Genomic DNA, 22,865 nt, shown 5'->3' on the forward strand with positions numbered 1-22,865 from the left:
TGGATTCAAGGGAACTAATGTTGATTCATTTCTCATATTATACATTGGTACCCTTCTACCTATATTATGTAAGCAGTATCCACTATGATATCTATTGTCTAGTATTTTCTGAGTAAAATTTTTTTCAGTAACTTTTCTCCTGTCACTTAATGCCTGTACTCCTCAAAATTGATTCTAATAGTCATAACTATGTGAGTAGTAATCTCTATTTATTTTACGGCATAGTACTGTAGAATAATAAAACACTTTTGGATTGACTCAATTTTGTTTGCCAATGCAATACATATATTATTTCAAATAACTACATCAAACTGTAGTCTTGAAATATACATATGAGATAGATTTATTATTATTATTATTATTATTATTATTATTATTATTATTATTATTATTATTATTATTATTAACTCGAGAATTTCTGTTTGGAAACCAAACACGTGGTTATACGTGAATATTTTGGCATGACATCTAAGAACAAACACCTAAAGTACATCGACTAAAAGTGACTTAAAAAATGAATCACTGTTGGCGAACCAGCAGAACGTCTACCAGTGATGCAAAAATTGTGACAACGTCGCAGATAAAGAACTATAGAGTACATCTACTAATCCATCAAAGAGTTGCCTCGATTCTTTTCAGATGGCAGTTACAGTCGATATTTGTTGACACAGCACCACTTATTACCGTAATAATCGATGTAATTGTTTGATGGATTTCTATAACAATGCTAATGGTTCTAAAGTTAATATGCTACGGTGCCACATCGTGATTTTTTTTTTTTTATTTCTTATAGTGGTTGAAGGATTCCCTGGATGGTATACCAGTATATAATATTTTCACTTTATAGTTTGACTTCAAGAATAGCACTCTGGTGTCCGTGAGCGCCAGTTTTAGAACATATATATATATATATATATATATATATATATATATATATATATATATATATATGGGAGAACTGTTGAAGTTAAGATATTGGGAGCCAGGGTTGCCAATTTTCCTTAAGAAAAAATCGGGACGGGAGATGGGACAATCGTCTCTTCCGCGGAGACAACTACAGTACCATGTAAATAATCAGCTGAATAACATAAACCTGAATGAATGCAGCATCTATTTTTTTTTTCACCCACTGCTCATCATTAGGTATAAGCAATATAAGAAACAAATTCAAACTAAAATAATTGCAATTTATTTAACATAAACAATATTTAAAAAGAAAATTATGTAGAGTGTTTGGCATTTATCACAAACAAATGAGTTAACGTGGCGGCCACCCGCTAAAGTATGCACTAGTGTGTTGTTTAATAAAAATAGACATAAATGTATTTAAATATAATTTAAAATTTTAAATTCACTTTAAAAAGTAAAAAAAAAAAAAAAAAAAAAACTATAAAGGCAATAGCAATATTCTTTTCAAAGCCAGATATTTCATCAACATAGTAAAATATTGTAAATAACTTTTGGTGTTAGGGAAAGTGTCCTGCCAAAACAGTATAAAAAGCCTATATTTTAACAACTAAGGATTCGGATACCTGCAAGGTACGTCTTGCGACCTTGCTAGTACAAGATTTAAATATTAGTGATAAAATTAAATATTACTCAAATTTAATTTATTGTGTTTATTTATAAGGTAGATATCCAGACCTGGAGTATATTAATTTATAGTTATATATCTATTCATATATTTTATTACCAATAGTGTAAGGTAATATTTATTCAATTTATGTTGTATATATATATATATATATATATATTAGAGCAGTATTCCCCCATTACTGAAGAATTAATCATATTATTATTTACAGTTTAGCTAGAGCTATCATCGAATTTCCATGCTAACTTTTCTTTTTAGAAGCCTGTCGAGGAGGCTAGCACTGAAATCCATTGTATTTCAGTCTCCCTTACTGGGAATTTTCCATTCGATAAGTTGGCGCTAAAAAACCTTCAAAAGAACTTTTGTTGCTATTTTTGTTTTTTAGCAGGCCAAAACATATAAAAAGGGCTACCTCCCCTATCTTCGCCGCTGTGCGTTTTAAGAGCCTGCCTTACTAAAAATAATACAAAATTTACCATTTTCCTTTTGCTTGTTTATTCATCAGTGAAAGGAGATAATGAAATGCAAGTCACCACAATCATAGATAATGCTATTCTACAACTGAAAATATGAACCTGAATAATGTTCAGTGTTGCCATCCATAGAAATTACAGTGTTGCCAGAATAACAATTTCCCTGAAATCTAAGTTAATGTAGCGAGTAGAGGAACAAACTCAACTGCATTTGGTTACGTATCATATTATTTTGGTTTCCTGTGAACTATATTTTAAATAGTAATTGTATTTAGTTTGTAATAAACAAAATAGTTTTAACATACAGTTATTAAAACTAAATAATAATGTTAATTAAAAAGTAGTTCACAACAAACCAAGACAACATGATACGTAATCAAATGCACTTAAGTTGATTCCTCTACTCGCTGTCTTAACTTAGATTTTAGGGAAATTGTTTTAGTGGCAACTGTAATTTCTATGGATTGCAACATTGAACACATTCTTCAGGTTCATATTTTCTGTTGTAGAATAGCATTATTTATAATTGTGGTAACTTGCATTTCATTATCTCCTTTCACTGATGAATAATCAAGCAAAAGAAAATGGTAAATTTCGTATTATTTTTAATAAGGCAGGCCCTTAAGGAATCCTGAGTGTATACCCAGACAGCATGTTTGCTTATCGCAAGCTTGCATGTCGCTTTTATTTGATTTTATTTCGCTTTCGCTTATACACAAAAGCTTATTTCTGCTTAGCGCAAGCTGTAGTGCGGGCAACCCACGCTTCACTTGCGAGACGCTTTTCTTTAGATTGACGTAAAAAGCCAGCGCGCGTTCGATTTTCAGTTGTTCTCAAAAACCACGAGACGCTGACCTCTTAACTTTCGAAGACAAGGTAGTGTTCGCGTTGTTAGCGTCTTGTTAGCATTCAGTTTAAATAAAGGACAAACTTAATTGTATTTTTAATTGTGCTGTCTAGTACTTTAGTACTCTAGTCCCACGTTCCTATAATGTCGTTCTTTATTTCCTCATATTTCGGTAACCATGAGGCATAACGAATTGTAGTATTTATGTATAAAGCATAAATGTGAACATAGATGGTAGCAGATTTGAGCCTACTTATTTCGCGAAAGAATACAGAACTGTTGCAGATATTTTAATATAAACTTCAAGTTTAACTTACAGTATAAAGTTTATCTGCACACTGTGTTTAAAGTATAAACATTTTTCTGCGTTTTTATATAAAAAGATTGAAATTTCAAGTACTCGCGGCTAATATAGCAACATATTAGATATTTGTAAGAAGCAACGGCGTGTTGCTTGTTGTTAGGAATTGCAAAATAACAATAATAATAATAAAAAAGACGTTGCTTGTTACAACTAAACCGTAACAATTATGCTTATTTTGATGTTTTGCAGAAGCGGATCGGAGGCTTGGATGTTTTCACGGTTGTGCATTTGCTTCAATAATTGGGAAGGTGAGGGGACAATATATTGTAGCATAGATTTAGTCAGACGGTTAAATTATACGAATTTCATACTGTTTTATCTAAATTCTATTACTGCAAGCTTCCATATAACTTGCATGGCGTGTGTTTCGCTTGCAATAAGCTTAATAAAGCTTGCCATTGATGAGAATACGCTTATACTTGGCTTGCGTTTGATATAATTTTACTTGTGTTTAACTTCTAAAGCAATTGGGCTTTGGCCGTGAGATAGGTTAAACAAATGATAGGGAGTTAGGAATAAGTTATTATTTTAAATGTTTGATCCTACGCCTATAACAGAGGCTACTTGGATTACTTGGATTGATTAGAATGGAAGTATTTAAGCTTCCTAAGGGTCTATGGCGGAGCTGAGTGACGCTCGTATAGACTCGAGGTATTGGTTCCGTCCTAGTGGTGGAGGAACATTTAATATAAATCCAAATGCGTTTGGGTTCGACCCCTTGTATATGTAATTATAGCATATTTAGATGCTGTAAATGATTAGAGATTTTCTCACTGCAACTTTCATTTAAGAAAGTGTAAGAGCGAGTAATTTAACAAATTCCTTTTTTCCTTAAGTGTAAGGAAATTTAGTCAGAGCCATGAGTAAAGGCTGACAATCTATCCCTAATACCAACCTATCCTATATAAATATATATACTTAAGCTAGATAGATTCCTTTCGTGGACTTAACTTGGAGTCCCAGAGACAGGGTTAGGCCAGACAGTGACCTCTGAGTCAAGGTCCAGTCTTTAAAAAGCAAGGAGTACGGTCCAGGAGTAACTGAATACTGTAAACCGTATTTTCCACAGGTCCCTACTATAATAGAGAGAAATTTAATGATTAATGAATTAGGATATCTAGAGGTTAGATCGAAATACTTCCTTTCTCCATTAGTTATTGGGGAAGGGTAAGAAGGAAGCTTGAGTGCATATAGGGCGGAGTGGCGTCCTGAGTTAAAGTTATTACCCTACCTATTAATTAGAGTGTTTCTTTTGTAAATAAATTATTAATCTCCTATTTAATTTCCCGATCTTTTATTTAATATTCTTTGAAATGAGCCAAAAACCCTAGACGAAACGAGCTGGTACTTATGAAAGGAAGTATATAGGAAAATATCAATATTTATAGAGCTGATAGTTGTTATCACGAATTATACGAAATTAATATTCATATTTGGAAGAAAAATAAGATAAAGAGCTAAGATAAGATTAAGATATAGATACGATTTTTTTCTCTTCCATACCTAAACTTGCTCAACGAATTACTACATGAATGGCATCACACTCTCCTGGCCAAGTAAGTTGTCCTTTTCATTTACCTTACTTATTTGTTACGATAACATTGGCTATTCTAGATTGTTGGAAGGTTTTCCAACGACAGGCTAAAATTTCCACTATACTACCAAATCATTAAATTACCAATCATTTAGATTTATCCTTGATCCAGTAATCATTTCTTTAATGACTCAATTAGTTTGTTGTGTCCAGTGTTTAAATATTTCTGCGTAAGCCAATGACACTTGTATTTCTGCTAAAATTAAACATTTCCTCTCTAAGTGTTTTAAAATTAGCTTCAAGCAGAATGTAACGTTTGTTTATTGATTTATTATTCATAAATAAAATCATGTTAGTTAACTGTTCATTAAATCTTTCATTAATAAACAAAAATATAAATATCAATAAAAATAAATAAAATATTTAAGAGACGTAACATGGCTCCCCGGCGAGGAATTGAACCCCGGTCTCCCGCGACAGTATATGTTTCTTTAATGAAAGGTTTAATGATCAGTTAGCTAACATGAAGAAGAAGAAAGAAGAAAAAAAGAATCCTGCAAATTTTAATTTGAATGACTTTTAAGGACCAATATTACTACCGTCAAACTCTATAATTAAGCTTACGTTCCGTTTGGTTGGTGAACAAACACTAATAATTCTTACCATAAGAGACTCCCTCTTTTTGCCACTGGTGACAATAACGAAGCCCTGAGTTTCAATTGCAACGCCTGTTTTCTGAACATGTTCTTCAATATACCTGAAAAAATAAAACATCACTTATTCAGTCTTACTGCGCACAGAATACACGATAATCAAACAGTACCTGTTATTCGTATATATAAGAATTGTTAACTGTGAACATGAAGTAAAAACAGAAAGAAAGGAATATTCAATGTCATTTTTTTAAAAAAAAGTATCATGAGTTACCATTAAACTAAGGTTAAAAGAAAAACCAAATCAAAAAATTAAATTCAAAGGCTCGTAGTTTAAAAATAAACTAACTAACTAACTCTATGGCCTATGGAACTTGGAGGTTCAATGCCGCGTTCACAGAAGCTCTACACTGACTTATATCCTTAGCTAACTGCATCCAGTTTCTACTTTGTATTCCAATCTCTGCGAGATCCATCTTAATATTTTCCTCCCATCTGCGCCTAGGTCTTCCTAATGGTCGTTTTCCGATTGGTCTTCCAGTCAAGACTTTGAAAGCGTTTCTACTTTCTTCCATTCTAACTACGTGACCTGCCCATCTAAGCCTCCTAGACTTGACGACCCTAACAATGTTGGGTAAACCATATAAATTATGTAGTTCCTCGTTATGAAGTTTTCGCCATTCCCCATTCCCGTTCCTCTTGGATCCGAATATTCGTCTCAAGATCTTGTTCTCAAATACTTTCAGTCCTTTCCTCAGAGTAAGTGACCATGTTTCGCAAGAACAACAAGCATGATTATCGTTTTGTATAGTTTAAGCTTCAAATTCCTCGACAAAATTTGATTCAAATCACGAGAGTTTCGTTACGTCAATAAATTTCTCGAACGAATTAAGAGTCTGACATACTAAAAATAATACAAAATTTACTTTTTTTTTTTTTTTTTGCATTTCATTATCTCCTTTCACTTATGAAAAACAAGCAAAATAAAAATGGTAAATTTTGTATTATTTTTAGCAAGTCAGGCTCTTAATGAGATCTCTTTATTCCCTACGGGAAATTTCGATTCAAAACACGAGGGTTGCATTACAATAATAAATTTCTTGAACGAATTGAGATCTCTCTCTATTCCACATGGGAAATTTTAAGATACGAGAGCAGTAGCGTACGCAGGAATTTATTTCAGGAGAGTTACAAACTTAATATGGGGGTATTTTATATTGAAATTAGTAAAATTGCCCCTAAAATTATGCTAAACTTACACAAAATTCGGAATTTCGGGGGTCCGGACCCCCAGTACCCACCCCCTGCGTACGTCTCTGTACGAGAGTATCATACGTGAATGAGACCCCTCATTATTTTCTATCGGAAATTTTGATACGTGGCTTTAAGATTAGGGTGATTTTCTGCAACGAATTAATGGGATTTTAAAAATAGTTTCTGTGGAAAATATCGCTTTTAAGATGTAAGCAGATATCGCTTTCATGATCTAAGTAACTTTCTAAAACGAATTATCTTTTTAGGCCGAGATACAACTGTGTATTTGTATGACTAAACAGAATACGAAATAACATTAACAACCTACAAAAAGGGATTAAAATAAAAATTAAGACTATTTGGAAGTAAATAAAATACGAATTTAACATTAATCATTGATCACGCTAATTTAAATACATCTTGATACATCATAATAGCAACTTGCTTAAAAACTGAAATCGTAAGTTTTCATCTAAAAATGACGAGTCTTCTATCTCTGTGGAGGTGGAATTCTCCCTGCTCATCCAATGCTTACCTTATTTATTTCTACCAATAGGTTGCTGGCTACTGACAAGCAGTAATCTTGTGAGTAGTTTTTAAATTTAAAAATAACAAAATTGAAAGATGTACAATTTGACAACACTACTCTTGATTACTGCTTGTACGGACACAATGGTTCACAGATAGATTTTTTTAAAAGTTTAACATCCCACAATTATGCCCATTAGAATCAAGGAGACAAATGATTCAGGCTAGTGAATAATGATGCAAGAATTGGTGGAATGATGATGTGGGAGTAAATGGGAGTACCTCAAGAAAACCCACGGACATCATGATGTCCACCACAAGCTTACTTAGTCGGGAATCGAACCAGGGACACCATGTACCAGAGGTAAGCTCTACTACTGAGCCACCGTGCCCCCTGGTTCACAGGTAATATAGGAATGCGCATGAGACGAGACGAGACAGAATTTTCGTGACAAAATTCGAGTCGAGACACAACTCTTCCAATAGAGAAATATAGATTTTTCGAATCGAGACATCACTTTTATAGCACACTTTTATAGCACAGCCTCAAATCTTATCTCGTTCGCATCCCTACAGGTAAAGCTCTCACCTCTGGTGTGAAGGGTCCCTGATTCGATTCCCGTCCACATGCGTTTGTGGTGGACAACATCGTGATCGTGGGCTTTTAGAGAAAGATCCTCCTACTTCCTCCAAAATCTTATTACAGTAATTATCTCAATCATTCTCTCATTACTCATCCGTCTCCTTTAGTTCAAAGGCTAAACATGGAACGTAAAATCAGGAATTTAATTTTTTTTCGCACTTCCAATTATTTTCATTGAAAGTTTTGGAGGATGAAAGTCCGTAGATACGCAAGAACATTATTTTGTAATATAATATCAATTTACTATATTTTTAAACCTTTCATTTCTAAACTTAACCTTTCTTCTCACCCTGCAGCAGATTCTCGGATCAATTCAAAATCTTATACAATGGAAACCGTAAAACTCGAAGCTGAAGGGAATATATATAAAAAAAATTAAATTATCGAGTGTTTTTGAGTAAACAAAGTTCGAGTTATCGAGGTGGGCACAACGGAGTTATCGAGGTGGCCACAACGAAAATTCGAGATATTGAGGTTCCGGGTTCTCATGGAAAGTGACTATACAGGGTAAACCTGAAAGATGTGCACAAACTCCGGGAGGTGACTCGTGATATCAAAAGAAAACAAAGTCCTCTTGCATATGGTCGAATTTCGCGCCGTCCTAAGAGTGATTGGGGGTAACAACTTGGAATCGAAAATCAAATCTTGACAATTGGGACGGAATAGAAAGTTGTACACAATCCGTCTTTCTGTTCCGTTGCAATTGTCCCGATTCGATTTTGGGTTCCAAGTAGGCACCCTTGTCACTCGTCAAGGTTTTGCTCCTCGTTACTTTAAAAAAAAATAGTAAATAACTTACGCAACAAAGAACATTTAAAAAATTTAGGAAATTAGCCACATGGTATCTACAAAATACTATTAAACAAACTAATGAAATGAAACAAAATCTTTAGTTTAACGTCCTATCATTATTCCCTCTAAGTTAAGAGTCTTCATCCCGGCGAAATTAAAATACCGCTAATTTTACAGTAATTATGTGATATCTTCAAATAGATAAAAGATAATTGAAATATGGAACAAGAGCGCCCTAGACAATATTATTTTGCGTGAGGTACCGTTATCACAAGTCACCTACTGGCTTTCCGTTTTCAGCTCTTTAGAAACGCGAAAATAAATGCCGATTTTCAAAATGGCTCGAATTGGAAAGCAGATAAGTGAGTCATGATAACGGTATCTCATGTAAAATAATACTGTCTAGGGCGCTCTTGTTCCACATTTCGATTATCTTTTATCTATTTAAAGATACCACATAATTACTGTAAAATTAGCGGTATTTTAATTTCGCAGGTATGAAGACTCTTAAGGAAGACGATGAGTAAAGCAAGTGATTAATGATGAAAGAATTGGTGGAATGAGAAAGTGAAAGGAAACGGGTGTACCCCGAGAAAACCCACAGACACGATGCTATCCACTTACAAACTTCCTTGGTCGGGGATCGAATCCAGCGATCCCACGTAAGAGACAAGCGTTCTACCACTGAGGCATGAACAAAGTAATAACAGTTTCAAATTGTTGTTCTAGATCAAAAATCTGAGTGCGCGCACCTCATGACGTCCTAATTATTGCGCCTTGAAAACAATTATTATGATCACACTAGTGGGACTTATAAGTGTACGTCCGTTACTCCACAATATAACTTGCATCATAAATGTATGTTTCACGTAACGCTAAAATGCAAACCTAAAAATATGTTATGATTTACGGGTTGCATAAACATGAGGCAAACATATATAGATATTCTTTGTTAATCCTTATTATAAATGCAACCCCATTCATTTATAGATTAAGTTTCGGGTGATCCTGTTTAGTGTCGGTTCATTTAACAGTATAGTTAAGTCCCAATTATCCACGAGCCAATGATCTACGGTGCGAATTATCCGTGAGTGCAACATTCTTTTATTTTTAAAAAAATCTATAAATACAATAACCCAAGCCAACAATCTAGAAAATACAATAGGCTCTACAGTGAGAAGGTCGAAAAATTACTGACAGGTTTACAATACAGTATCTTTTTTTTTTTTTTTTTTTTTTTTGTTTAGTTCTTCATTTTAGTGATTCAAACGTGGAATAAAGGTATTTTAAAAGTTTTATGTCTTTTATACAATAAAACCAGTTTTTTTTATGCTGAAATATTTTCTTTTCGTGTTTGGACCTCATTTTTAGTCTTCTTTCGGGATATCCGCGGTCTCCTTGCCACCCATTTCCGCGCATAATCGGGGCTTTACTGTATTTTCTAGACTCTATCTGCCTCACTTCCTACATTTTTAATGTTGCCCATTGTCTTTAAGTAATTAGCTAAACTTCAAAAAATAGAGCGTAGCAAAGAATCTTAAAATATATAGTAAATCATAAACAAAAAGTGCTCCTTCATCGCCGAGTGCCTAAAGCGTGTGTTTTTGGCGCGCGCGGTCTCGGCAAGAATGTCGGTCTTCGCCACAAATCGGTGCAGTAGTCCGAGCTTTGGTTACTAGCGGGCCCGGCCCTATGCAATTTGTTGTCCCATGGAATGACATAATTTGCCGACCCCCTTTCTCCAGAAAGAACAAATCTAGAAGCCACGAGTTTAAATATCTTACCCCAACATGAACAACGAGAAGGAAAATTGCACTCGTACTCAGAGAGGCCTAAGCACTAAAACCACATTATCGTTATGTCTTTTTTCCTTTAAATAATAATAAATTATGTTAGTGAAAGACAAAGCAAACACACCTGCAGAGGAAAGATGGTAATCCTTCTTTATAGGATTCAATATCGAGCTTCAATCTCAATACACTAACATACTGATCAGCTCATTGCATTTTATATCATTTCTTATTGTTATCCATCAGCTAAGCTTAGTTTCTTTATTATTTGTTCTTAAGGTGCTCTTATTTACATCTTAAGCTCGGAACAGCCAAAGCAAATAAACCCATAAACTAGAATGTTATACTTGATCAATGCTGGGGTGTATAGCTACTTTTGGGTCATCCTGTATACCAGTTTAGAATTCCAGTGCAACTAGTTCTTTTATCTTTATTTCTTGACTTTCCTCCATCTGTTAAATAAATAAAAAAAAAAAAACTTGTTTCCAACCTTCAATGATAAGGAACTTGTAGGCGACACAGACAAAACTAGTTTTTATATGTTAGATTGTTATATTTAACTCAATGGAGCAGGTGTTCGCTACTGTTCGAGAATTGAATTATTGTAATTGACAGCAATCAAGCAATTCATGCTGCGATTTGTTAGACCATTTGATTTAGCACTGTCCATGTAACCTTAAACTACTGCCAGCTAAACATGATTTATTCATGTAGAATTCAAACACAAGACCAGGTTAGTAAATTTAACTACCATCATCATGAAGTATGTTTCCAACGAGAAATATTTCTTTTTTAAAATAATATAGTTATGATAGCGGAAATTTTGCCGCTCCTCGAAACGTTCAATTCTATACAATAGCTATTTGAGATTTCGATCTATAGCTGAACATGGGATCCGAAACACACAAGCTCTCACTGACAATCGAAGTCTGGCCTTCCGTGCCGAAAGCGCGTACATTAACTAGGCTCTATAGCCACGAGAGAATTCGAGTAGTCGTTCGGATTCCTCTTTAAAAGTGGGTCTCTTCTAATATAGCCTTGGTGCTGACAAAAAATTGTAAAATTCCAATCAGGGGCACACCCACGGAGGATCCACCAGATGCAGACACCCTTCCCCTCCTAAATAAAACTTCCTAACTCGATAGACATTTGCACACTTTCTTCATAAAATTACATTTGGTTAGCATTAAAGATTTGATCTCACTCATCATCTGTACTATTTCTTTTCTGATAAAAACAATCTAATTTTATCATTTTTTTTTTTCGTGAGAATATAGATACCAGTACCTAAAAATTACTAATACAGTAAAGCCACGATTATCCGCGGAACTGGGTGGCAAGGGCACCGCAGATAGCAAAAATCGGGGATAACCCGAAAAAAGACTAACACGGGAGGGTTCCACAGGCTGTCGCTAAAATCTGATTGCCGCATAGCGCATACGATAGAGCATCATGAGAAATGAACATGAGCAAAACCTAAGGTGCTATGGACCAGAAGGATAGGAGCTACTGGGCTTCAAAATTTGAATATCCAAAAAATTATATAATGGAATTATGAACGTTTAAGGTAAATATCTTAAAAACCGTTAAAGCAACCAAAACAAAAGTTGCACAATATAATGAGAACAAGATGCCTTATCGAAAACAATAAAACAGTGTTGGCATAGGTGAAGCAGTGTTGACAACTCAGCATAAAAATATTTTGTTTGAAATAGCACCATATACAAGTGTGCACAGATTTAAAATCCACTATTATCACTAAACGTAACAGTGAAGTGTAGTGGTATAGTGTTGCACACTATTGGAGCTACATGTGCTGAAAATGTACAATACAGAAGTTTGATATGTGGCAACAAAAGGTAATAAAAGAATGCACTAAAACAAGTGAGTATTTTGCATTATACTTCTGTAGCCCCGATGAATAAGCAGACAACTCGCGAAAACAAAATGATGCACGCGAGGAAAGAAACACGTGTTTTCTAATTCTGTAAACTGGTTCTCGATTATCTTATCAATATTTGGAAGAGTACTTTCTTGGTTTCTGTCTTTTGTGTTAAGTGACTTATTCTTTTACTTGCTCTTCCAAATATCATATGATTATGTTTGTACACTGTAATATTACCATATTAGAAATATAATTATTTTATTACTACCTCATTTCATTTTTAGTCGGCCAGGATAGCCGTGTGGTGTAGAAAGCTAGACAACCGACATATTAGACATCGCGGGTTCCATTTCCGCCTCGGACATGTTTTTGTTGTACTTTTCACCTTACATTTCATTGTAATCTTTCTCTTTCGTAGTGATTCGGATCATACTTTACACTCCTACTGTATATAGATTCGGAGTTGACACAGGACGTAAAAATGGCATCACTCAATTTCATTTTACAAATACATCAATGTTTTGTGACACTGCTGACATTTTGCTATGTTATACTATCTGTGTTATGCATTTGAACTAAGTTCATAGTATGAGACCCAGATTCCTTTATTACCATCTGTTGCCGCATATCAGACTTCTCCATTATACATTTTCAGCACACGTAGCTCCAACTGTGTGCAACACTGTACTACTATACTTCACTGTTATGTTTAGTAATAATAGTGCACTTTAAATCAGTGCACACTTGTATATAGTGCTATTTCAAACAAAATATTTTTGTGCTCAGTTGGCAACACTGCTACACCTATGGCAACACTGTTTATGGTTTTTTGAAAGGGTATTTTGTTCATTATATTGTGCAACTTTTGTTTTGATTGCTTTAACGGTTTCAAGATATTTACTTTATAATTTCATGATATAATTTTTTGGATATTCAAATTTTGAAGCCCAGTAGCTCCTATCCCTCTGGTCCATAGCACCTTAAATTTTGCTCGTTTTTATTTCTCATAATGCTCTATCAGATGTGCTATGTGGCAATCAAGATTTTGGCGACAACTTGTGGGACCATCCCGTGTAAGACTGAGGTGCAAACAAGAAAACGCAAATCACTCTTCCCAATTCCCGTTTCTTATACTTTACAACAATCGGCTTCTGCTTATCAGAGTACAGTTGCATTTCGAAAACATGCACTATTGTTGGAAATATTGATTTTTACAATGCAATTCATTTTCGTTTTAGAACACACAGTACTTATTTGCATGCAGAGTCTGCAGTGACTACTTTGAAAAATATAACAGAATGCGACTACAGCAGGTTAAACTTTTTTTTTTCAGCACTCACGGATAATTGTGGCTTTACTGTAGCTTTTTTTCGGCTGTAGAATAACGCGTATTCGATACCGGTACCATGCTTATGGATACCTACACACTGACTGATTAATGACAGGAGGAAATTACTTTTACAGTAGTGGTTGATGCTATTTGTTAAATAATTATCTACTATTAATATAAATAGTGGAAAATATATTTATCTTTTAGAGTTGATATAATTTTTTAAAAATTTTGGGTAGGCTCGTCCCTGCCCGGTCTACCCGCTAAAGCCGCCACTGTCCCCCCATAAAAAATTCTGGTTGCGCGCCTGTTGACTCCAATCAATTACCCAACCAACCAAAATACAAAAAAATCCCCACGTGACCTGAGATTGAAATGACGACCGTTTGATCCAATGTTAAACTCTCTTATCACCAAGACCAAAATAGCAATTTAAGTAAAGTCAACTTTCCTTATTCGATTAACAATCCTTTCGTTTGCTTATACTTTCACGTGACAGCTTACAATCCTTTCGGGATTTCCACTTTTTGAGGTAAATTTTAGACTCTTAGTCAAACAGTTACTTCTTCCTTACTGTTTATCGTAAGATCATGGTTCATACCTCGGTTTTTTTTTTTTTTTTTTTTAAAGAACAGCATCTTTTCCAACGGTACCACCAGCTTGTCCGTATTACATACCAGAAACGGGAAAATAGAGGAAAACCGGGAGTTTATTCGGAAAAAAATTCAAAATTTTTGCGGTCCTGTGGCCCATGCCTGAGTTTACGTAGGGATCTGAAAATCTTTTGAATAGGTAGTGATGTGCACAATGCATGTTCAAAATTTCAATTTTGTATCTTGAAAACAAAGGGTGGAAAAATTTTGAAAGTTTGAAGGGCGAAATTTTTTTAAAAAATTGATAAATGTTCTAAAAATTTACTGCGTCATTACTATTTTGTTTGGAATTATGGTTCAAACGCCATTTTCTTTGGTATAACGTGTCCTTTCTTTCCAACGGTATTACTCTCATGTCCGTGTCGTACACCTGAACCGGGAAATTAAAAATAAAACTGGAAATATTTCTGAAAAAAATAATCCCTTCGGAATAATTGCCCCTCTAGCCCGGTTTCATGGGTCTCAATAATAATAATAATAATAATAATAATAATAATAATAATAATAATAATAATAATAATAATAATAATAATAAATACTCAAAGGGAAGTGCGTCGGGACCGTAATACGGCAAATTGTGGAGGCGTTAAAATATTAAATAATGCTTTTGATAAAGTGGATACTTTCAAATATTTAGGATCAATATTAACAGACGAAAATCATATTCACGAAGAAATTAAATGTCGACTAAAAGCGGGGAATTCGTGTTACTATTCGGTTCAAAATCTCTTGTCGTCGCGAATTCTGTCGAGGAATTTGAAGCTTAAAATATATAAAACGATAATCATGCCTGTTGTTCTGTATGGTTGTGAAACATGGTCGCTTACTCTGAGGGAAGAACATAGACTGAAAGTATTTGAGAACAGGATCCTGAGAAGAATATTCGGACCCAAGAGGAACGAGAATGGGGAATGGCGGAAACTTCATAACGAGGAACTACATAGTTTATACGGTTTACCCAACATTGTTAGGGTCGTCAAGTCTAGGAGGCTTAGGTGGGCAGGTCATGTAGCTAGAATGGAAGAAAGTAGAAACGCTTTCAAAGTCTTGACTGGTAGACCCATAGGAAAACGACCATTAGGAAGACCTAGGCGCAGATGGGAGGACAATATTAAGATGGATCTCGCAGAGATAGGAATACAAAGTAGAAACTGGATGCAATTAGCTAAGGATAGAAGTCAGTGGAGAGCTTTTGTGAACGCGGCACTGAACCTCCGGGTTCCATAAGCCATAGAGTTAGTTAGTTAGTTAGTTAGTTAATACTCAAAGGTGCACACAATCCGTATGCAATATTTCAATTTGATATCTTAAGAACTAAGGGCGTGATTTTTTTTGTGGGGGGGGGGAGAATTTGCCTTAAGTAAAAATGTCACGCCCCTCCACCCCTACTTGGCGCCGCCAAGTTGACCATCCGGTTCCAAAACGCATCTGAAGTGTTTTTTGGTCCATGCTTTACTTGACCAATAAAAAAATGGCTTAAATGCCTGTTATAGGACCTAAATAAGCGGTCAAAGGCGCCACTACGCTATGGTAACTAAAGTTACCATAACTCTTAAATGGTCGTTTGCTGATACTTCCACGTGACGGCTTACAATCTAATTTTTTTTTTTTTTTTTTTAGAGTTAGCATGTTAGTTGAGAAAAATTATGCCAGTAAACAGTACCTACACGTGAACTTGTGAAGAATTCCACCTAACAGCATACAACGTTGGCCAGTGTCCCAGAATTTCTCAAGAAATCACAATTTGGAAACATTTGCTGCTTCCTATTTAATCGGTGGCTGCAACTTGCAGATTTCACACGCACATACAAACTACTCTCTCTCTCACACTCACACACCAAAGTCATGTTGTGATATACAGACGCTTGTGAACCAAAGGAAGCATCTCGGCTATGGCTGAGTTGACGAAAACCATCAGAAAAAAAGGTTTCAGATCTGGTGGCAGTTGGAGCATCATATGTTAAGTTACAGCGTTGCCACATCGAGGTCACACATGATTCATTTCAGATCAATCCTTTCATTTTCTACAAATTAAATACAACTTATTACCATTATTCCCATAAAATACACGGAGCGTTGTAAAAACAGTTGGTAATAGCGTAAAAGACTGTTTCCCAAATATCTCTATAAGAAGTAACTTTTCCGATGTTACAGATGCAGTATTAGTATTTCGTTTAAGTACTTTGCAATGAGACTATTTTTTTTTTTCTTTTTGTTCAATGGAATTTCGCGCGAAATGATTATTCATCCAACTCAGAATGTAGCTTCAAAAACTTATATAAGCATACTACATTAATGAATTAGGTCAGGGGTGCCCACAAGGGGGGGCTATGACGCAAACTGCGTCATTGAAATATTGGGGGGGGTTAACAATCTATATAAATATGTTTGAGGGGGTATAAAAATCGATTTTTTTCATGGAAGAACACCTATGGATAGACAATTGCGGGGGGTGCGTCATGGACATAAGGGGGGTGGGCACCACTGTTTAGGTGGATACCCCACTTTTCATTTTAGATTATTCAGGACGTAAGGAGAAAATTCCCTCCATGCCTTCATTATGATCCTATGTACATTGAGAAGAATCCATACTCCACGGTTTCCCGCCAATCTCTTGATCATTGATTTGATATGCAGTTTACCGTCCCTTTCTGCAGCGCGGCTATATGAGATGTGGACCTACAGTTTAACATGGGATACGAACTACAAGAGCTCTCATCCGGAGTCGAAACCGGGTTTCTCACCCCAAAAGGCGCGTACGCTAACCGTCTAGCCACGGGGGAACTATCTCTTGATCATCATGTACAAGCACGGTAGCTCAGTGGTAGAGCGCTCACTTCTGATGTGAGGGATCCTAGTTCGGTTCTAGCCCGTGTGAGTGTCGTACACGACATCGTGTCCGCAGCTTTTCTTCGGCTTGTTACCTTCTACATTCCCGTTCCAACAGTTCTTAAGTAATCATCCAGTTCAATTAACGAACTGTTCCCTTTAACCTAAAGAGCTCCCTGGTGGCTAAGCAGTTAGCGTACGTGCCTTTGGCGTGGGTTACTCGGGTTCGATTCCCGGCGGGAGCTCATGTGGTTCGGATTCCACGTTAAGGGTCTTCACTACAGCGAAATTATACTACCGCTAATTTTAGAGTTTTTCTGTAATATCTTCAAAACAAATAAAAATATTCGAAAAGCAGAAACGTAGTCAATGAGACAATACGATTTTGCATGTGATACCGTTATCACAACTCACCTATCTGCTTTCGATTTGCAACTGTAGATAGATTTAACATTTTTTGCGGGTTCTGTAAATAGCGGTATACCAAAAGCAGATCTGAAAAATGGATCTGAAAAGGCAGGGTACGCATGACGTCATGTAGTCCCCCGTGCCTATCTTTGCTCATTGTATTTTTTGGAAGTGGGCGGACGACATATATAGCTTTCTGAAAATGGGGGTACGACGTTCTCCCGCGTACCCCCTGCCTTTTACCCCAGACTCAAGACGGTGAATTAATTCCATCTCATAAAGCATTTTAACCCTTTCACTGCTGCGGCCGTCACGCACTGTGGCATCAGAATTCAGTGCCATCATTGTGGCTGCCATCGCCTTGATGGCGAACTGCTACACGTTACAAAGATGTCTTCTATGGCATAGAATGTAAGTTTGCCGTGGATTTCACAAATTAAGTAATCTGAAAAAATGTTACTCCTTCCATATTGACTCTGGAATTACTACTTTTAAATAGTTACTATTTTTCTGACCAGAGTATGTATTTTTATTATTTATTAAAGTTTAATTTAATACGTAACAGTTTCCATAACGTAACGTTAAAGAATAAAAATACATACTCTGGACAGAAAAATAGTAATTATTGAAAAATATTAAGTAATACAGTATTTCCATTAATTGTGAAATTATCTCACCAAGAGTTAGGGATGGGCACGAGCGAGTTCGAGCAAGTTTTCTTTGAAACGACTCGACTCGAAACAGACATCTTTGAGCTCGACTCGAAAAGTTTCATCCAACTCTACTCGAATTTGGGTCGAGTTTCGAGCCAAAACGTGCCAAATCAAGCTTAACCATATGTGTAGTTTCAAGTACTCTCTTCAAGTATCCTACATAGACAATATAGTCATCAATGATACTACTACTACTATTACTACTACTACTACTACATATTATTATTATTATTATTATTATTATTATTATTATTATTATTATTATTATTATTATTATTATTATTACAACACCGTGTATAACCATGAAAGATAGGCGGTTTGTACCTAAATAATAAAAACTAGTTAACTACGGATCTCGGAAGTCGAGAAATCTTTTGGAGACAAACACACCGTTCAAGGGCTCCTGGGTTTGAGTTCCAGGAGGAGCAAGTATTCGGGCTCAAACCAAAAATTCTTAAAAGTTATACGTTGCCGACCGAACATGTTCAAAACTGCTCGGCCCGGGCTTAAAGTTGTCAACGGCTCGAGTGGCTCGGCTCACAGTTCATTCACTATCGAGCTGAACCGAGAAGTAAGCCGAGCCAGTAGTTCACCCAACCGAACTGGCTCGAGCCGATGGCTCATCCTAACTGAGTTGGTTTGAGCTGTTCGCTCAGTTGACTGTGCCGAGCCTGTTGACATCACTATCCTGGTTGGGCTTCTGCTTGGACTCAAAAATTCAACTCTGCAGGTCTCCGCCTTGATGGTAAAAACTACACTATAAACCTTAATGGAGAAGCTACAGAGTTGATGCTCATGACATTTGAGGCTGTCTCGTTCTATTTATTTTTTAAAAAAATTACTGGCGTCTCGTTATCGAGACGAGACAAGATGCGAGTAGTGTCTCCTGTCGTGAGCAACACTAAAAATATTCCACATTATCGCTTACATTTCTCATAACTTTCGTTTCCAAATCTAATCAGGCCACGATTTCAAAACGAGTTAAAATTAGCTGAACGAGCGAGCCACTTATTAAACTCGACTCGACTCGAAACTCGACCTCAAAACAGTGACTCGGCTCAGAACTCGACTCGAGAACATTACGTTTGACTGGACTCGAATTCTACTCGAGTTTCGAGTCGAGTCGAGTTTTAGCTCGACTCGTGCCCATCCCTAAAAAGAGGGGTTTTGGGAGTCTCCAAATATGTCAGCAATGAATTGGTTAAGAATGACATCCCTTACAAAATGCTTGATTTCCATGAAACATTGGTGTATACTTTCTTTCATGCCTTCCAACGAGATATGTTGCTTATGGTTGACATTACTCAAGAGCAAGGGGGCACATACATCTCAACATAAAGGTCATGTTTCAGAGTAACTGCTGTCAATAATAATAATAATAATAATAATAATAATAATAATAATAATAATAATAATACGATGATGATGATGAATGAAATCATCTATTATATAAAAGAGAACGCACAAATCCTTTGTTCCCTCATCACGCTAATACGGCTGAACCAATTTCTTTTATTTTTGGGGGGTTATTAGGATTTGGACCCTAGATGGTTTTTATCATATCACTTTAATTTTTAATTACCAGTGTCTTGAGATAATTGACCATTCAAGTGTCCATAACGTACAAATCCTTTGTTAGTTCATCATAGGTAAAAATAAACGTATTTATATGCAATCCGCATGACCGTGTCACTCGGCGGGTTAACATAAATGACAGGCGATATAATGTTAACATTTACTGCAATCCACTATGGTTTTTATCATATCACTTGAAAGCGAAAACTTCCGGGATGACCGCAGCGAAGCGGGGCGGGTTAACATAAATGACAGGCGATATAATGTTAAGATTTACTGCAATCTTCTATGGTTTTTATCATATCACTTGAAAGCGAAAAAGTAAAAATTATCTAAGTAACAAAGTTTATTGCGTTCCGGGGTGACCGCAGCGAAGCGGGGTGAACGCTGCTAGTTAATTATAAAAACGGAAATCTATCTTCACTTAATCTAAAGCACACCTCTAACAGAAGCATTTGCCCCCTTTCTCACCCATCTAAAAGAGTGATCACAAAGTAGAGACCTGCACGGGCCGAATGCTTCGGCCCAAGCCCAATCCAGCCCGAATGTACCTAGGCCCGGCCCAGCCCGGTCCGGTCCCGAAAAGTTTTGGAGATTTTCGGTCCGAGCCCGGCCCGGCCCGATAAGTTTTTTTAAAATTCTTGGCCCAAGCCCGATAAATTTTAAAAGTTTCATTTTGTAACATTTTTTTGCGGGCACACTTCTTCAACGTTTGGCTTTATTCCAATTATCGTTTAACGAAAGTCAATAATTATTAAAGAATTGCTATTAATCGGCCCCAGCCCGGCCCGACTTGAAGAGAAATCAGTGTCGGTCCGCCCAAGCCCGGCCCGGCCAAAAGAAATAACAAAGTCGGCCCGCCGAAGCCCAGCCCGCAGGCCGGGCCGGGTTGGGCTTCGGGCCTCGGGCTGAGCCCGGCCCGTGCAGGTCTCTATCACAAAGTCCCGTTACCCCCTATGCATTACAGAGATGTTAAAGAATTGTTGTTTCTTATTATTGCAGGCGCTGATATACATCTAAATCATGGCTGATGAGTTTACTTACACCATGGAGGAACGGATCGTAATGAGCACGTGGGCTCACGAACGACCCCATACAGAAAAATCCAATTAGAGTTATTCAGTATGATTTCGCTGTAAGGTCTCAGGTACCTTACCATCCAAAACCAACAATTTTAGGGCGAAGGGAAAAAGCTCTTTGCAACTGTTGCATAATTCCTGCTCAAGACGACCACCAACATGACAGGACACGAACGTGGAGGATGCAGCTTCTGACGAACGTTCGCAAAATAAAAAAAAAAAAAAAAAAAAAAAATCCATTCGTAAGCGTTCACAGGAATTGGGTGTTCCATACTCGACATTAAGAAAACATATGAAAGGTTTGCGGTTAAAGACATTTAAACCTTCATTTGTAAGCGAACTGAGTGATAGTGACATGCAAAGCGTCAGCAGGCTTGTGGGCGAACGCTCGACGTCTTTACAACTCTTCTTTCAAGGGGAAAAGTGTTTTTCTCGAACACGATATAGGGTTACGAGACTTTGTGATCACCCTATATATATTCCCAGGTTTCACAGTTGGTGAATGGACATCTATTGTTTAATACCACTGTGGGCTATGCTTAAAATTAGCCCAGTTACTTAGATGCAGAAGTCCAATCTGCTCACTTTATTCAAAGAGGATTAATAATCAATACTGTCAAAAGAATTTCTGCCAAGATTCCATAATCGCCTTTGAAAGTCGCCATTATATTTGACTGCAAGATGTGTAATTCTTGAATCCATGCCAGACTCCTCTTATCTTTTTACCATCGCACCTGAAAGCGAGATTCCGAGTCTCGACTGAACATAATTTCATTCCTATCTTACAGTCTATCAGCAGATTAAAAAAAGAAAAAAAGAAAAAGAAAAATGGTTAATCTCACTCATACTAGCAGAAAATACAGGGTGTTCGAAAAAATTGAACTATGGGAGATGATTACTCAAACGAAGAAAAAAGAAAGCTACTGACCAACGTGGGTGCAAAAATGTACAACTTCGGAACTAAAGAATGATTCAAAAACGGGTTTGGAACTTTGTAAATTTATATGAATTTATTAGACTATTTAGAAAGCTGGTTTTGATGTCATTTTATGGCAAAATCGATCAATTTTGACTGGCGTACTGCATAGTACTGAATAGTACCACCACCACTGCAAAAGCAAGCGACAGATCTAACGAAACTACCCATTCAATACTACATAGACGTGATGGCGTATAGTATTGGATCTACCTCCCGAGGTTTGGACCTCTCGCAACAAAAATTTCTGTGCGCGCGCCTGCCTCAGCATTAAACTATAACGTTTTGTCTTTCGTCAGTGTTTTTTTATTGTTGTTGTTTTCGGCTACACATAACTGAACACGATCAAATACTAGTGGATGGACCCAGGGATGTAATTTTTAATGCCCCGGTGCGAGAAATTGTTAAATACAGTCCTGGCTATATTGACTAGAGAAAACCATTTTACATTTAGAATAAGTTTCAGCACCCACAGGCTGAAAGTTAAAACTCAAAAATTCTTCAGTTCCGTTATCAGGGCTCATAGTGGTCTGGTCTCTTCTAAATAGTTGAAAAGTGACCAAAATCTCATCAAAAAGTTTAAACCTTGATGCCAAACTTGAGCATAAATTGATTTTTTTTCAACCAAAATAGGGCCGGCTGGATTATAGCTTAAATACATAATGTTTTAACATGTTAAGATTAAAAATTATTTTATTTAAGTTTGTTAGCTAATAAAAGAAATGGATTACTTGTGTTTAGAGCTTCATTATTAATTACATACTTTACACAGTTTTGTATTTCAACTTTGATCTGGATGCGGTAAGGCTAAATTTCTATATTTTCATTTGGGAACACGTAGATCACCATTAACTGGTAATAAAATTTTGTCTTGTACAGCGGGGGACACATCTAAATGGTACACCTTAGCCGTAAATCTCCATATGGCTGTACCATTTAGAAGTG

General features: G+C 36.3%; 1 protein-coding gene across 3 annotated transcripts in view; it reads right to left on the bottom strand.

Moving 5' to 3' along the window:
* Positions 1 to 22,865, bottom strand: part of LOC145692726 (sarcalumenin-like) — a 173,549-nt gene that overhangs the window by 69,941 nt on the left and 80,743 nt on the right. For all 3 annotated transcript variants that reach the window (XM_081768153.1, XM_081768151.1, XM_081768152.1), the window contains exon 4: positions 5,476 to 5,569. In XM_081768153.1, coding sequence (XP_081624279.1) covers positions 5,476 to 5,569 — 94 coding nt within the window. The remainder of the gene's footprint in view (positions 1 to 5,475; positions 5,570 to 22,865) is intronic.

Source organism: Thermobia domestica, chromosome 8, assembly GCF_964235325.1.
Source record: "Thermobia domestica chromosome 8, izTheDome1.hap1.1, whole genome shotgun sequence".
Classification (NCBI taxonomy): Eukaryota; Metazoa; Arthropoda; class Insecta; order Zygentoma; family Lepismatidae; genus Thermobia; species Thermobia domestica.